The sequence below is a fragment of the Centroberyx affinis genome, unplaced genomic scaffold (assembly GCF_046629955.1).
Source record: "Centroberyx affinis isolate AG114_WGS23_722 - 3 ecotype Tasmania unplaced genomic scaffold, CSIRO-AGI_Caff_v1 ptg003057l_1, whole genome shotgun sequence".
Classification (NCBI taxonomy): domain Eukaryota; kingdom Metazoa; phylum Chordata; class Actinopteri; order Beryciformes; family Berycidae; genus Centroberyx; species Centroberyx affinis.
The window spans coordinates 162,027-178,932 of NW_027281144.1; the positions used below are offsets into that span (position 1 = coordinate 162,027).

General features: G+C 42.1%; 1 protein-coding gene across 1 annotated transcript; it reads left to right on the forward strand.

The window, feature by feature from the left end:
• Nucleotides 1-207: 207 nt before the first annotated feature.
• On the forward strand, nucleotides 208-9,416 carry ctsc (cathepsin C). Its single transcript, XM_071537488.1, has 8 exons — nucleotides 208-590; nucleotides 1,158-1,303; nucleotides 3,077-3,231; nucleotides 4,050-4,205; nucleotides 4,900-5,018; nucleotides 6,476-6,607; nucleotides 7,158-7,390; nucleotides 7,783-9,416. Exons 1-8 carry the CDS (start codon nucleotides 428-430, stop codon nucleotides 8,047-8,049), a joined length of 1,371 nt encoding a protein of 456 aa, XP_071393589.1. The 5' UTR covers nucleotides 208-427; the 3' UTR covers nucleotides 8,050-9,416.
• The last annotated feature ends 7,490 nt before the right edge of the window (nucleotides 9,417-16,906 follow it).

The window sequence follows — 16,906 nt, forward strand, 5'->3', positions numbered from 1 at the left end:
AGTATCTTTTCTTCTACGAGGGGTTTATTTGATTTAGCGAAACAGCTTAACATGTAACGTTTCGGTAAGCCACTGATACTCTTGTGAGACTGACTAGGAGCCTCTGTTTTGCACTTAAATGCCAGAACATCCATGGTTTGGATACTTTAACTGCCAAATGCGTTGTGCGCATGTGCAAGATGCTGTTGGGTTTCCGCAGGCCTGAGTAGGAAGTCAATTATCTTGACGGTTGAAGCCAGCATCTTTGGAGAAAGTTCCCCAAGCAGGTTGTATAAGTAGCGGGCAGAGGAGACAAACTACACCTAAAGTCGGACAGGTGGCACAAATTAGCAGGCCGACGGGTTTAGGGGAGACTTTAAGCCTTTCCTTAGAAGACGCACATCTGGCTGCGTAGTTCTTGTTTGTGTGTAGCTAGCTGCGTGTCGCTATGATGAGGGTGAGTGGTGTGCTGGTGTGTGTGCTGTTTCTGTGGGTAGAGGGGTCCCTGGGTGACACACCTGCCAACTGCACCTATGAAGAGCTGCTGGGGACATGGCAGTTCCAGGTGTCTAGAGGAGGCCACGACAAGACTGTCAACTGCTCCAGTGAAGGTAGAGACACTGAACACCACAGACCCCCAAAGTTTTGTTCCAGGAACACCCATCTGAGAGTACTCTATATACTGTAGTAGGTGGGGAGATAACAGAGTGACACCTCTGATCATAATAGTCATTCCTAGTCATTTTCTTCCAGGTTAAGTTATCCTGAATGAAGTAATAGTGCAGAAATGGGAAACTGTGTGCCACGGAGGGCAGAGAGTCTGGTTGCAGGTTTTCATTCCAACCAAAGACTAGAGCCGTGAAATCACCAGTGTGTAGTCTTTGGCTGGAATGAAAACTTGTAGACTCTCTGCCCTACATGGCACATGATTGTCTATTCCTGTGATAGTAATATTTATAATTTTGCTGGGGACCCCTTGAAGGATCTCTGGGGGTTTTGGAATTTCTAGTGTAGTTGCATCTGTCTAACTAGGTACTGAAATCCACAATGCACTGCAGTTGGATTTTCATCTGAAAGCTGCTGGCTGTATTGATGCAAGATGAGATCCATAGGTGAATCACTTGCATTCAGTTATCCTCTTTTACACTGAAGCTCAGTTGTGTTGTTCCTCTCTGCAGCCACAGGTGTGAGTACGGTGACACTGACCCTGGAGAAACTGTCTGTGGCCACAGACGACCTGGGGAACAGCGGCTTCTTCACCCTCATCTACAACCAGGGCTTTGAAGTGGTCATCAACGGCTACAAGTGGTTCGCCTTCTTCAAGGTAAAAGATGCACGGACGCAATGAAGTTCATTAACTTGAGCGATACTTTTGGTTTATGTACAGTATTTTGCCATGGCAATGCCCCAATTACTTATGTTTCATCACTGCAAAAAGCCTGTGGCTACCTTTTTCCACATTTTGGCTGGTGTAGTTAAATTTTGCACTGACCTAGATTGAAAATACTGGCTGAAGGCTAATGAAATTCTCATTCCCACAACTACTTCCCACTTCCCATGAGCTGTATTATAGAAAATGTATGTGTTATGGTACCACTTATCTTTCATCAATTAGCCTAGCCTAGCTTAATCATTAAACTAGTTTGTGTAGTCGCAGTTCAACTCCTCATTCTAAGCAATGCCAAATTACTGTGTTTGAAAAAACGTGGGAAGGAATTTGCGCTGTGGGCTCGAGTGTCGAAGTTACATTGTTAAACAAAACCTGCTTTTGGGAGTGCTGCTGCATTCAAGGTTTACTTTCACTATGAATAGTTTTTCCTCTCCACTCATGTGACATAAGGTTGCTAAGTATAGAGATAAGAATAGAGATCTTAGTAGATAAGTTAATGGTGAGAGAGAGCATGAGCACAGTGCATTTACACCAGGCAGAAACTAAACTTGTTTGAGCCTTACAATATTCAGCAACTGTGTCATTCAAGGCTAGTTTTCTTGTTTTGTTTTTTTTAATTCTAATGCTGTCTAGTGTTTTTCCCCTTCACTCACATGATGCTTTGTAGAAGGAAGTGTAATGGCCTGTCTTGCCTACAAAACCCATGTGACACATGACTTATTCACATCTAGTCCAACTTCCTCATTGTGTGTATACTTTATTATCCCCATGGAGAAATTTGTCCTCTGCATTTGACCCATCCTATACACAGCACTAGGAGTAGTACAGCGCCCGGGGACCAACTCCAGTTCTTTTGGTCAGGGGCACTGACAGGAGTATTAACCCACAAACACGGGAGAACATGCAAACTCCACACAGAAAGGACCTGGGACGGACCAGGGTTCGAACCCAGGATCTTCTTGCTGTGAGGCAACAGTGCTAACCACTGAGCCACCGTGCCGTCTTGACCTGTCTGAGCTCAGTGTTGTGGTCTGTGAGCGAGACCGGGGGTCTGGCTTCCAGGCACAATTGCCTGCATATTAGGGTCTAATATATGTAGTGTTATAGTCTGAAGACTAACTAATCGCAGCCCATGTTGACCTGAAGACCTGGCCCCAGTAATGAATATTTATAGACCAGAAGACTAGTCTATTTGGTCTACTTCTATTTCTTGTTGCCTATGATAATTCTCCTTTCCCTGTTCTTCCTTGTAGGATTTGAAAGCCCCCAAACTTTTCACACACTTGCTCATCTGCTTTAAGTAGTCCTGGAAAAATTCAGAGATGACAGGGATGACATCCCTAGTGACACTAGGGTCATAATAGTAGTACACCATGCGCCTAATTAGTGTGGTCTTGCTTCCTATACATTTAAATTAACAGCTACTTTTCTCCTTTTTGTTTTTTTGAGATTCTGTTGCTTTTGACTTTGTACTGTATTATGCAGGCGCTTCACATTCCTTCTCAAAACTTGAACTGCATTAACTTGATAATTAACTTAATAATTTGACTACTTAGTAGTCTGTTGCTTCTTCAAAGTTGAGTCTTGTCAACTTCATGTTTCTTCCCTTGCACCACATATTCTTTTTACAAATACACAAAATATGACTATATTGACTTGTGAGCTACACTACAAGCCCAAATCTAATTGTGTCCTTACCTCTTCCAGTACTCTGAGGAGGGCCCTAAGGTGACCAGCTACTGTGACCAGACTCTGCCAGGGTGGGTCCATGACGTCCTGGGACACAATTGGGCCTGTTTTGTTGCCAAGAAAGTGGAGCCATTGCCACCCCGAAAAGAGGGCAACATCGTCTTCACCCGCAGGTTAATAGTTTTGTTGTATGTTTAGGAAAATCTCCAAAATTACCCCTGTGTTTAAGACAGAGCAGGAAAATTCCCCAAAACAAGCCTGTATTTTAGCCTGGGTTTGGCCTGATAGCAGTAACAGTACATCCCCAAAGTACACAGTAGAGAAACAAAAGCTAACAAACACAGAGTAAGCAAGACATCAGTGGACTGACACACAAGAGTGTCTTGTTTGTACTCATAATGTCAGGGCAGACTGTATTGATGATCCTTCCTTTCAGTGTACAATGCAGAGCGCAGTGCTCTCTGCTTTAATCGAACCTTTTTTTCCTCACTCATCCTTTTTTGAGTTGCTCTCTCACTCACCTTCTAATGACCTGTGGAAATGTGCCTGGCTGAACTGAATTCACATCAGAAATCTGAGATTAAAGTACAATCATTGCTCAACACCGGACTCATCCACAGGCAATACAGAAATGCTTGATTTGAAAAAGCAGTGCTCAGTGAACTTCCTGATGAGTTACTGGCAACATAAAAGGAGCTTCCCAGACTCTTTGGTTAAAGTTTGATTTAAACCAGGCGATTGCTAGCAGTGTGTTGCTGACAAGTTGTCAATGGGTCGCTGGTTTGATCCTTGATACCCATTTTATTAACACTGAAGTGTCCCTGAGCAAAGGCATGTACCCCCCCAGTGTATGTATACCAAACTGCTCCTCGGACAGGTAGAGTTAACCAGATAATGTTTGCTGTATACTGTGATCCAAGATAACAGCCAATTACTTGTAATGTGGCTGTACACATACACATACATGTTTTATCTCCTCTGCCCTCCCCAGGCTGCTCCAGAGTCCGTACAAAAACAACCGTGACTTTGTTGATTCGATCAACTCAGTCCAGAGCTCCTGGAAGGCTGCCTCCTACCCAGACTATGAGACTTACACTCTGGAGGAGCTGCTGTACAGAGCTGGAGGGCCTGCCTCTCGTATCCCCGTGTGAGTATTTAGACTAGCATTTTCCATACTGTTAACTAGGTGGGGAGGTGTATGAAACTGCATTTAGACAATGTGATGCCAAAACCAATACCGATGACACCTATTCAACCGTGTGTCATGGAGGGCCAAGTGTGCAGGTTTTTGTTCCAACCAAAGGCTACAGCAGGTGATTTCACTGATTAGTTCCTCATCTCTGGCTGACGGTTTGCTAATCAGTGAAATCAACTGCTGTTGTCTTTGGTTGGAATGAAAACCTGCATACACCCGGCCCTCCACAGTTGAATACCCCTGATTTATGGCAAAATGGCAGCTGTTCTTCCAAGACGACCCACCACTCTCCTTATTTAAATACCATATGTATTAGTTTCAGTGTAGAGTTTGTGTTATGGGCTCTAAATGTTGTTTCAGAGAGTTTTCAACCCCACCAAGAAATCTGAGTACACACAGTGTGCACATACCAACAATAGAGGAGCCGACCAGTGCATACAAACATCTGAAGATCATCTGAAACTAAACTCATTTGTTCAGTACTTTTTTAACACTACTTCTATAGCTATCAAACCCACCTTAATCTCCATAGCTCTTAGTGTTTTTTTTGTTTTGTTCTTTTATTATAAAATTGAGCTTTTTTCAGACCATTTCAGTCGCCTGAAGTCAAATGAACTTAAATATGATTCTTTATCTTATACCCCAGTCGTGTTTCCCCCGCCCGTGTGACAGCTGACGTAGCAAAGAAGGCAGCAGCTCTACCTGAGCGCTGGGACTGGAGAGACGTCAACAGTGTCAACTTCCTCAGCCCCGTCCGAAACCAAGGTGACATTTCATTAGGGTCCTGAGCAGTGTGCTGAGTAGTGTCCAGTGTGTTTCTTACTATAAACTAACATGCAGGAAATGTCGTGGCCCTGGGACCCAGCCAAAGCATTGTAATATTTGTCTGTGGAGAAAATTACTCTGCCTCTCTCAGTTCCTGAAAAGGCGGACTTTTTGGAGATGCAATATTTGATCTGTACACGTACACAAGAGATTACAAAGACTAACACCAAAGATGCAAATGTTCTAAACGATTTGCTGGATCCATGACGCACAAAGCAGCACCTTTACACTTGAGCAGCTGCCAATAAAGGCAGACAGTGAACAGTAGCTCGCCAGCTACTTTGCCGTCCTTTGGCTGTCCAGGGTCTGCCTCAGTAATGCTTTCTCCTCTCCTCCAGTGTTTCTACACAGCCTACTGTGTGAGTGGAGAGATTACGCGTGCTGAGTAGCTGGAGTGTCTGAGAGGGCCTCTGCAGGGCTGGATATAAGGATCTGGAGAGGGCTGGAGTATTTGAATAGCACCCCTCAAAGCCACTGTATGTGGAGCTTATTATTCTGCCATAACCCTATGAATCATGTGGATTTCCATCTTGGTTCATGAAAACTCACAAGATTGAGGTGGCTTACAAGGCGACCTCACTGGTCTTGGGCTGAATTTACATAGGAACATAGCCTTTTTACATCAAATGCTACCCAGATTTGACCCTAATAATATTTTACCTAAAAGGGAAGATGCAGGAGTAGATTGTATTGTTGACGGCACTTAATTGAGGTTTCAGCACAAGTCCTGTGAGATGGCTCTGACTTTTGTATTTTGTGGGTTGGACAACACAAACTTGTGGTCATCCTGCTGAATCTTCCTTTCAGAAACTGAATGTACTGATTACATCCTTTAAGGCCATTATAAAGGTGGACATTAATTTGCCCAACAATTAGGCCATTAATTAAGATTTCACTCTGGCATGTGTAGCTCTAGAATTCAACTGAATTGTCTCTACATTACATATCATATCACTCTTTAAAAAGGGGGTTCAAGTTTGGGACCAAATGAAAAATGTATTCTTGTCACCCAGACTCATTAAATCATGATTACAGTTAACCCCCCACCCTCAACCCTATAGCATTAAGCCTGTAACCAAATGTGGTTCCCAATCCATAGTGTAAGACACCAGGTTCTTTATAACAGGCCCTGAATATAAAATCACATTCATTGCAGTGCATACAGTATGTCTCTCAGGCCTTCTGTAATTTCCCAGTGCCTTGTTCCATTGTCATGCAATATTGCGATCATACAGAGAACTATCTTGGACATTAGGAACATGGCAAAACATACAAACTGATAGTAAGTATTCTTTAACTTGTTTAATGTACTACTACGTTACAAACGAATGTAAAATGACGAGCTCAGCAGTGTGATTTCTCTTAACCCAAGTGTAAACCTCTGTGTTCTGTTTCAGGATCATGTGGCAGCTGCTACTCCTTTGCCACCATGGGAATGCTGGAGGCTCGCGTCCGAATCCTCACCAACAACAGTGAGACGCCCATCTTCAGCCCACAGCAAGTGGTCTCCTGTTCCCAGTATTCCCAAGGTAACGAACTTCAGTCTTTCCCTCAGACAGGTTTCTTAAAGTTGATATGGGACTTAACATGGGATATGACTAAAATTAATCTGGTTTGCCGAGCAGATCCATCCATTCGCATTACATCCAAACAGGTGTCAATACAGGTGGCAAATGGACAGCAATTAGAAAATGCTAATTTGATTTAACTCAGTTGACTGGGATCCTGTTGGTGCAAGTCATGACAATAATGGAAAAGTGCTGAACCGTGCAGAGAACTCTGGCCCCCTTTCTGCCTAATCAGACCAAGTAGCACTCAAATGAAGCCTTTCATAACTGCTCTGATTAGGGTATTTCTGACTCTGATTAATTATTTTAAAGAGTCCTGGAAAATTCTCTTTGAATTTCTCCTTGGACTAGATCAGAGATTTCACTCTTTTTTTTAAAAAAAAAAAAAAAAAAGGTTGAGACAAACTTCCAAGAATTCCGCAGAAATGGCAAGTCACAATTAAAATCTCATGGCTTCTGCTCAAACCGGATTTACTGGTCAATTTCTCTCTCTCTCTCTCTCTCTCTCTAGGTTGTGATGGTGGGTTCCCATACCTGATTGGGAAGTACATCCAGGACTTTGGCATTGTGGATGAGTCATGCTTCCCGTATATTGGAAAGAACTCTCCATGTGGCGTTCCTCAGAGCTGCAGCCGTCTTTACACAGCAGAGTACAGCTACGTTGGTGGGTTTTATGGTGGCTGCAGTGAGATGGCCATGATGTTGGAACTGGTCCAGAATGGACCCATGGCAGTGGCGTTTCAGGTGGGTACAAACACAACAGTTGCTCAGTGTCTCCTACTCATCTAGTCTTTTTTACACCTAAATGCTGCTCCTATATGCATGCACACGTCTAAATCTGTTAACGGGTTTCCAATGTAATGTGTTCCATAGTAAATCTTACCTTTACATAAATGTTCTCTGCTCTTCTCAAACTAACTAGACTTTCCCCTTCTATAGATGTAGCTTGATTGTAAAACAAAACAGAAGACTTAAAGAACACAGAAACTGCAAACAAATTATACTCCAGTTTTGTCAGTTTAGTGTTTTCATGTATACTTTTCATCTGGTACAGCTTCAGTGAACTACAACAGCCGTGACAGATTTCATGCACACACTCAAATCCCCGCTTAACCCTCCCACTCCCCCTCTTGCAGGTGTACCCCGACTTCATGAACTATCAGGAGGGCATCTACCACCACACGTTCCTCAGAGACTCCTACAACCCCTTCGAGCTGACCAACCATGCTGTGCTTTTGGTGGGGTATGGCCGCTGCCACATGACTGGGCAGAAGTACTGGATTGTGAAGAACAGCTGGGGCACCGGCTGGGGTGAGGAAGGCTTCTTCCGAATCCGCAGGGGAAGTGACGAGTGTGCCATCGAGAGCATCGCCGTGGCAGCCAAGCCCATCCCCAAACTGTAGAAGTTGTAAACTGAGGAACAAGGTGGGAGGGGGGAAATCTTGATTGAGTCTCAATAGTGCAGCATAGATTTCTTCCCTATTTGATTTCAGGCTTCCTGTGTCTCCTGGGGAGCTTAGAAATGTAATGACCCATATTCCAGTCGTAAAAAGAACATGGATCTTTTTGATCTTTAAATGTCCCTTCAAGGAGCATTCTCCCAGACTGCATGGCCATGAACTATCTTTCAAAAGGAAATCCACCCTAAAACAGAAGTAGCAGGTTATGCAAGTCTCTGATTCTGTCAGTCCAGCAGCTGTCAAATCCTTATGTATGTTTATGCTTGTAGATCCAATTGAGCGTTCTTGGGTTAGTCGAGATTCATAAATGTTTTTGAGATGTGAAAAACTTGGACTGCCTGCCCAGTCACCTCTAGTCAACATAGACCTTGACCAGGAGAGTCTTGTGTCAGGTGGCGCTCTGGCTCATATGGGGATAAAAGGTCTAACATGTAACTCAGGGCAAGACCTAGCTGAGCATCAGTTTTATTATTAACCGCAACCCCTGCAGAGATTCTAAAACAAGGCTAATATAAACCTACATTAGTTCAAAGCCTTGCTGCTGCCTTTTTGTCAAAATCATGGAGACTTTTGTTTTAGGGTCCATTTCCCCTTTCAGTATTCACACATGCTTCTGGGTCTGTAGCTCCTAGAATGCATCTGAATTGGAGGGAGGAAGCTACTCTGCACTCTTGGTTTCTTCTTTTCTTCTTCCTGCTGCTTGACGCAATGTCTGAGTCTGGTACCAGACTGAATTTCAAATTTACCATGTCAGCTTAACCTGTTGCTTTAAGCCAAATGTTGTTATGGCTCCTGATGTCGGCAACCACTTCTCTGTTGGCAGTGAAGTGGACTGTTTTCTTCAAACTGTAACTGCAGATACAAGCTATACTTGGAATCAAAATGGACTAGCATGCCTGTGACCTAAATCATGACGGGTAGTAAGTTCTTTCAATTAACATTTTAAAGGGAATTGATGTGGGTGTAAAGTACTGGAATTGGTAGCTTCTACTCAGTGTTATCATTTTTGTTTGATTGTTTGTCAGGTTGAGGGCCTCAATTCCATGTCTCAGGGAAGCACAATGGAGATGAGTCATATCATCTGTCCTCGCATCAATTTAGAGCCTTCTTGACTGCCATATTTCCTTGTGGGACAATTGTTAGCTCTCTGGGGAGCATCTAAAAGGGATTTCTTGATCATATGTGAAAGGGATGTAATGGATTCTAGTGCCTCAATTTCTCCTCCCATCTCAATGTAGGCAGAGTTTCCCATTCTGATGTTTGCACTATGTTTTAAAATTTGAGAGAAAATAAAATCTAGAAATATTTGCTATTGGGCTTTGTGTGTGTGTGTTTGCGGGTGTCACGTGGCAAAACTACGGTCCGTGTACGTTTTTAACAGATTGTTTCTTGCATTAAATCAAAAGTGGGCAAAACTAGAACTTTTTTTTTTTTGGTTTTTAACAAGATGCAGAAACGAAAATACTATAATACCACTTGTCTTGTTCATATTAGAAAACCAAAACACAACTTGATTATTTGATTTTCCCGTGTGGGAGGTTTGTTTTCTGCATTAGACTGGAAAGAGATTGAGATTACGGCTCGTTTTTAACAAGACGCAGGAACGATAATATGACTCTAAGTCTCCTTTTGTAATTAATAATCACAAAACCAAAACATACCTTGAATATTTGCTTTTCAAGTGTGGGTCGGATTAAATCAATCAATCAACCTTTATTTAGCTCTCGGAAGACACACTGAGGGTTGGGACCCTCTTTTCCAGTGGTGCCGAGATTACAAATAAATAAACAAAGACAATTATAAAAGACAATCACACAGATCGGTCCATTCTCACAGATGCATAATTTAAAACAAGTGCAATTAAGGTTAACCAGAGTTGATATCTTCGACTGAAAAAGTCCCAGGGGAACAAGGGAATCATATTTCAGCAAACCCTGAGATATTTCAAGTATGCAGAGCACAAAACTTAAAAGCAGTCTTTCCGAGGTCCATGGAGACATGTGGAACCTCAAGCATTAGGCAGTGCTGGGAGCGTGTGTGGTAGGCTCCAATATTCCAATGTAAAAGTGAATTAAAATAAAATGGTAATTCCCAAGGAGGGCTTTGTACATAAACGTATACCAATGTTGGTCTCTCCTGATACAAAGGGAGGGCCAACCAAATTTTTTCTAGAGGATGCAATGGTGGGTACTGTAACTATCGCCTGCTATAATATGAGCTGAGTGATAAATTGCATCTAATGGCTTAATCTTCAGAAATGCATCCGCTACCACACTTATGTCCCCATAATCCAGAACAGAAAAGAATAGCACCTCTATTAGTCTCTTTCTAGCAGACCAAAATAGGATCTGTTTCGATAGAAGCCAAGTCCAAAATTTCTCATCCAACCAAATTCCAAGGTATTTATAATGGGGAACTTCTTCAATACATGTGCCATTCAAGGTGCAGATCTTAAAGTCATTATAATCAGTATCTCTTGCTCTAAAAAATAACGTAAAAATGAAAATTCAGTCATTATCTACTCACCCCCATGCCAGTAGAAAATTGGGTAAAGTTTAAGTGAGCACCCATATTAATGTTTGATGTCCACTTTAGTCTCTGTTCTGTATATATTCTGCACAGTGTAATACATGCAGCGTTAAAAATTGCACATTTATGGCATTTTGTATTATTACTATGACATCAAACATTAATATGTGTGCTCACTTATTGAATTTGATGATTAAATACAAAGTAATTGGTTTAAAACAGTATTTCTATCCATTTTCAAATCTTGTGCTTTTATTTTGAAGGCTAAACTGCCAAACCGGACATCTTGTTTCTGCTAATTCAAGCTAATCTTACCTACTGGGCCGCGTATTTTGAAATAATCAGCTAGAGTGGTGATTTTACCTAAATAATGGTGTAAATGTCGGTCTTTTCAAGTCACTTTCGGATTGGTTGGCTTTAAGAGACTTGGAGTATGCTGTAAGAGCTGCATGGAGCCGTTTTATGGTTATTTTCTATTATTTTTTAAAGACTGAAGACAGGTCTCCAGCAACTTCAGTTGTTTTGGAGAAAGCTGCAATGTACTTCTTCCGGGGATCTCTAGGACTGTTATATGGACTAAAAAACTTTACCCAATTTTCTACTGGCATGGGGGTGAGTATATGACTGAATTTTCATTTTTGGGTGAACTATTCCTTGAAGATGTAACAGTGGTTTTGGGAAGGCATCAAAGGCATGTTGCAGATGAAGAATGGCAGCTTGTACAGAATGTGAAAAACAATAAAGAATAGTGTCATCTGCATAGAGATGGACATTACAAGATGTGAAAAACAATAAAGAATAGTGTCATCTGCTTAGAGATGGACATTACAAGCTGTCAAGGATTTCGAAGTTTCGAGTTTTCAAACCAGCCACAGGCAGCAGAATCAAATCCAATATAAGAAGGAAATGATCAACGGTGTCAAATGCCTTAAATAAATCAACAAAGAGTGCGGCACAGTCTTGACTTTTATCCAGGGCAGATACAATGTCATTTAAAACTAAGGAAGTGGCTGAGATATACTATTGGCCCTGAAACCAGACTGATAAGATCTAAGAACAGAGTGACTGTTAAGAAATGCCATTAGTTGTTTGTTCACCAGGGATTCCGAGATTTTGGCTAGACAGGACAATTTAGAGATTGGGCAATAGTTATTAGGATCACTTTTATTAGGACCTTTATGCAGAGGTAAAACATGCTATTTTCCAGACTAGGGGTACTATACCAGATAAAATAGATAGGTTAAAAATATGGGCAATATATTCTGCAATCAGGGGGGCAGAGACCTTCAGAAAGAAGGGATCCAGACTGTCCTCACCAATTGATTTCTTCGTATCTATTGTAAAAAGAGCATCTAATACTACAGCCGAAGAGCTGTCCATAGTCACGGGAGATAGCCCCTCACCATCTACAGTGGCATTAGTTTTCATGCACAAATTATCGAAGATGTGACCTGCTGCAACAGAGTGCTTATTGAAGGCTGTGCTTATTTCCTAAGTTAAAAACACAATGGGTTTTGGGGTTTGTGTGAGGACTATCAAGTAAATTTACATAGTACTTTGATTTTGCTTTTCTCACAATTGTCTGAATGCCAGCCAGTGGGAGGGGTCCCCTAAATGTCTGGCCAGGGCCCATGCCCTGACTAAAATTCGTGGTGTAGATTTATCCAGCCTCTCATCTCTGATGCTGGCAATAGGGCAATGGTCACTGATGCCGAGACCAAATACACCATTGGCAGTACATTTATCTGGCCTATTGGTCAAAATGAGATCAAGGAGGGTGGATTTTGATGGATTTTTAAGGTTTGGTCTAGTTGGCTCAGAGATTAGTTGTATTAAGTTAACATCACCACAGATATCCTTTAGACCATTAGATAAATCTGTCAACCAGTCCAAATTGAAATCCCCAAGGATTAACAATTCTGTTTTGGCAAAGGGAGAAAGCAGCTCAGCCAACAAATGCAATGAATCAGCTACAGGCGAAGGGGTCCTATAGATCCCCACCACTGTTATAGAAGGTTTATGACCCAGGTCCAGCTTCAGTGCAATGAATTCAAAATATTTGGGGAGTGAGACAAACTTGAGCACAGCAACAGTGGACCTGGATTTTACATAGATGGCTACACCAGCTCCTCTACCGGCTCTATTGATTCTTCTTCAATTGTTGACTTAAAAATACCAGGATTATCTATGGAAACTGGTTTGACAGTGGGATTATGCTGTACAGTATGGGTTAAGCATGTAGTCCGAACCGCAATTTGATTCCTGCTGACTACTGCACCAGAAAAATGTCCAGAAGGCGTATGATTCAGTAATACAGGAATACTAGATACAGGTGAATTTATAGCATCACTATTATGGGTCAGACATGTACGCTGTCAGGTACTTAAGGATTTACCAGAATGCAGTGCAAGATCCATGTTCAAGGCTAAAAGATGAGAGCCAGCTCTATTGGGATGACTACCATCCTGTCTGAATAACTCCGGCCTGTTCCAAAATGCAGAGTCAACAAATTGTCAACAAATTCCCAAAGAACTGCAATAACCCTTCAGCCATATGTGGAGTTGACGGATGCGAATTTCATATCACCATTAGCAGGGGGAGGGCATTGGTCCAGAGATGATGCACTGTGTCCCTGAGACCAGGAGAGTATCAATGAGAATTCTGAAGTCATTTTTGAGCTGCTCAGATTACTTGAGGTTAGAGTCATTTGATGCTGAAGGGTGCTCACAGAGTACCAATGGTACTTTGGCGTCAATGTCTCAGACCTTAGCACCTGGGTAGCAGAATCTTTCTGCCTTGGGGAGGGTGACGTGATGGACCATAGATGGCCCAATTATGAGAATAGAGGGAGGAGCACTTTTAGGGGGAGGAGTAGGCCTATTGGATCCATTGGGATGAGACTTTGAGTGCAGATGGGATGGAGGTGGGCCAACGGTTGAGGCAGTCCTATTAATGAGCTCCACAGCAGCTGGGGGAGATCGGGAAGAAGGAGTTGCAGCATGGGAGGATGGAGGTGGAGTGCAGGAGGATTGTATGCAAGGCGATGTAGAGCAAGAAGTGGGTTTAGAGGGCTTAGTTGAGGGTTGAGGGGGTTCAGCTGACACAGCCTGTCCAAAGCCTGGAACTTGCTGGAGGGGCCCAAAAGGAACACCTGACCTTCCAATTTCCACTCCAAACACAGGTCCAAGGCTCCTGGATGAGGGGTGTGGAGCAGGCCAGGTTTAGCACCAAGATGCACCTAAGGGTCCTCAGTGTCCCCAATAGTGTTGCCTAGCCAGGGAACAGTTGTTTCATTTTGCCCAACCAAGCCGTTCTTCCGGGTCACATCCAGGGATTCAGCAGTAGCAGCAAGGGAGTCAAAAAGCTGTTCATCCTCCTTAATTTGATGTAGCAAGGTAATCCTACCCTCCAGCTCTGTAATTTTTTGTCTCGGGGAGAGACAGCTCAATACCCATGGCCACTCATTGGCCAGTCCTATGATTGGTCATAGCTACATCCGGTTCATCCAACCTTCCCTTGTCAAAATAAGAGTTCAGTAGGTTAATTTTATAGTTTTAAAGAAATCCTCAATGTAGAGCAATATTTCCAACAAACTACAACAAATGACTAAATACATAATTTCATTTTGCAATGCAATGTGTTTGATCTTTAAGTAGGTCTAATCTAGCAACACTGAGAAAGAGACTCCATTCTTGTTACAGCATCACATGCCATGGTATCTCATTATTCAGTCCGTTTGGTGATGGGGCTTGTAATGTATATATCCAATGTACTTCTCTCTGGTATTCAAATTCGAGGATGAGTATTATCTTCAAGTAGGTGGCACAGCTATAGGGATCCCCCTAGCACCAAGCTAATCTGTATGAGGGGGTCTTTTTGAAGAGAGATTTGTATATAACTCTATTGAGACCCCATTCTAAAGGAATATTCTTAAATGGTATCGCTATATTGATGACATTTACTGCCTTTTTCTGGGAACAGCGGATGAACTACATGAATTTACAAGGTTACTGAATGAAAGATCCCAATCTCAGGTGGGTCGGAAAAAAAATAGGTGGAAACGGACAGAAACAATTTGTTGGTGGCAAATAGTTTCCAGGCTTTGCCATTAAAAAGAAGTCTTCCCAAGATGCAGTTTTGCAGGCTCAGACGGATTTGCCAGACCACTGATGACTACATAGCAAAAGCTACAGACATGAAACACAGGTTTACTGAACGTAGTTATCCCCTTCAGTTGCTGGATGAGGCCCTTAAAATGGCCCTCGATAGACCCTGTGAAGAACTCTTGCAAAAGACTTTTCCCAAAAAGAAGAACCATTCAGTAATGTTCAGCACTACACACACCCCAAATGCTCACAAATTGGGCACTAGTGTAAAAAAAATACAGCCATATACTGTCATCAGATCCTACAGTGTCAGCTGACCTCAGAGAGCCTCCCATTATAGTATATAGAAGGAGACGTAATCTAAAGGGTAGATTGGTGCATGTGTGGAATTGTATAGCCCTATATAAGCTCTGTGTCACTAGGCCTGCAGGTGTCACTGCAGGCTGGTTGTATGTAAGTTTCTACTCTTCCTCTTTTAGCTCCACCCCCGAGCAAAGTGTAAATACTGCCCAATACCCGATGTCCGGGGAAAAGGACCGTTTCACTACTTCAGTGATTACCTTTCTCCTGTGCATGTAAAATAAAAGCATAATCAACAGCAGTCAACTGAGTTATTTATTGAAGAAATTCCACGACACATGCCAACAGCAAACCAAGGAAGGGTGTCACTCAAACTCTTCTACGCCCACTCTGCAATGGTTGCTACAAATGCAGAGGATGTGCACAAAGCAACAACATGATAAAATGTGAATACTTCTGTCATCCTCATACTGGCAAAATATTTCCAATGAATGATGTAATAACATGCTTTACTTCTCATGACATCTATATGATGAAGTGGGGAAACCTCTCATCCTCTAAAACACAGAATAAGCAAACATAAGAGCTCTATCAGGATAAATGATAGAGAATACCCAGTGGCATGTAAACATGGCATCTCATCATTCAGGTTCTGTGGTATAGAAAAGTTGAACCCACCAGATAGAGGTGGCAAAGTTGAAAAGATCTTAAACCAGAGAGAAGTATATTGGACAAACCCTCCCACCGAACTGACTGAATGATGAGATACCATGACATGTGATGCTGTAACAAGAATTGAGTCTCATTCTCTGTGTTGCTAGATTAGACCCTTGTAATGATTTATGAAAGTCAAGTATGACCCGTGTCCCATTACAATCGTATCTATACATACTGTGTATAGCTCTGTATCTAATATGCAGTTATTGGGATAATTTGTTGCACTTTTGACTACTGGATTCCATAAGATGTTGTATTGACTGACCCTGTACCCTACTGTTGCCATGATTGCTTCACAGCTGAGGACACAGAGAGGGGTGGGGCTTCATCTATTAAAAGGATAAGGCTAGTGTTTTTTAATGCATTGCTAACCGCCAACAAATCCTGTGAAAATAACAAAATCAGCAATGATTTTGTTTTGCCAACAAGTCTCGTCCATGTAGCCGATGCTCAATGAAGCCATGTCCCAGCAGCCATAGAACTCCATTGTATTAAAAAAAAGATTCAAAACACGTCAAAGAGCCATGCCGTTGCTCTGGGCAGCATATTTCATCATCGATGCACCGGGCCAGCCGACTTTTTCCTCAAACAACTTAATAAACCGGCTGTAAACACGTTTGCGATCTCAGGAAAGTAGTTTTCATAGGATTTGTTGACGGTAAGCAATGCATTAAAAAACACCAGCCTTATCCTTTAAGACACCCATGACAAGATCCACTTACTAGTCTGAGGAAGGTCCTGTTGGACCGCAACAGTTACTTTGTATTAAACAGGTGTTGCATTGCAAGTGCGGGAGTTGCTTCCATCGTTTATTCTGGTGCTTCCATTCATGCCTTAAATGAAAACTATATTTTTGGTGCGTCTGTTCATGCCTTAAGTGGAAGCTACATTTGTTATTTTTGGAATTTGATATGTGTAGCAAAGGAATTAAACTTGGAGCCAAGAAGTATCTATCTGATCAATAATCCATGGTTTAATATGATATATGAGAGTACAAAGACATGAGACATCTCTCTGGAATTGGAGAGTAGCCGTGTTAACTTAATGAAGTTTCAGTTTTCCAAGGAGACACACAGACATAGTCTACTTAATCCAACCCACACCTGAAAATCAAATATGATAATAATAATAATAATAATCATAATAAC

Coding starts and splice junctions, on each gene's coding strand:
- ctsc (XM_071537488.1), top strand. CDS start 428: ATGATGAGGGTGAGTGGTGTGCTGGTGTGTGTGCTGTTTCTGTGGGTA. Junction 1,304..3,076: donor AGTGGTTCGCCTTCTTCAAG/GTAAAAGATGCA, acceptor TACCTCTTCCAG/TACTCTGAGGAGGGCCCTAA. Junction 6,608..7,157: donor CTGTTCCCAGTATTCCCAAG/GTAACGAACTTC, acceptor CTCTCTCTCTAG/GTTGTGATGGTGGGTTCCCA.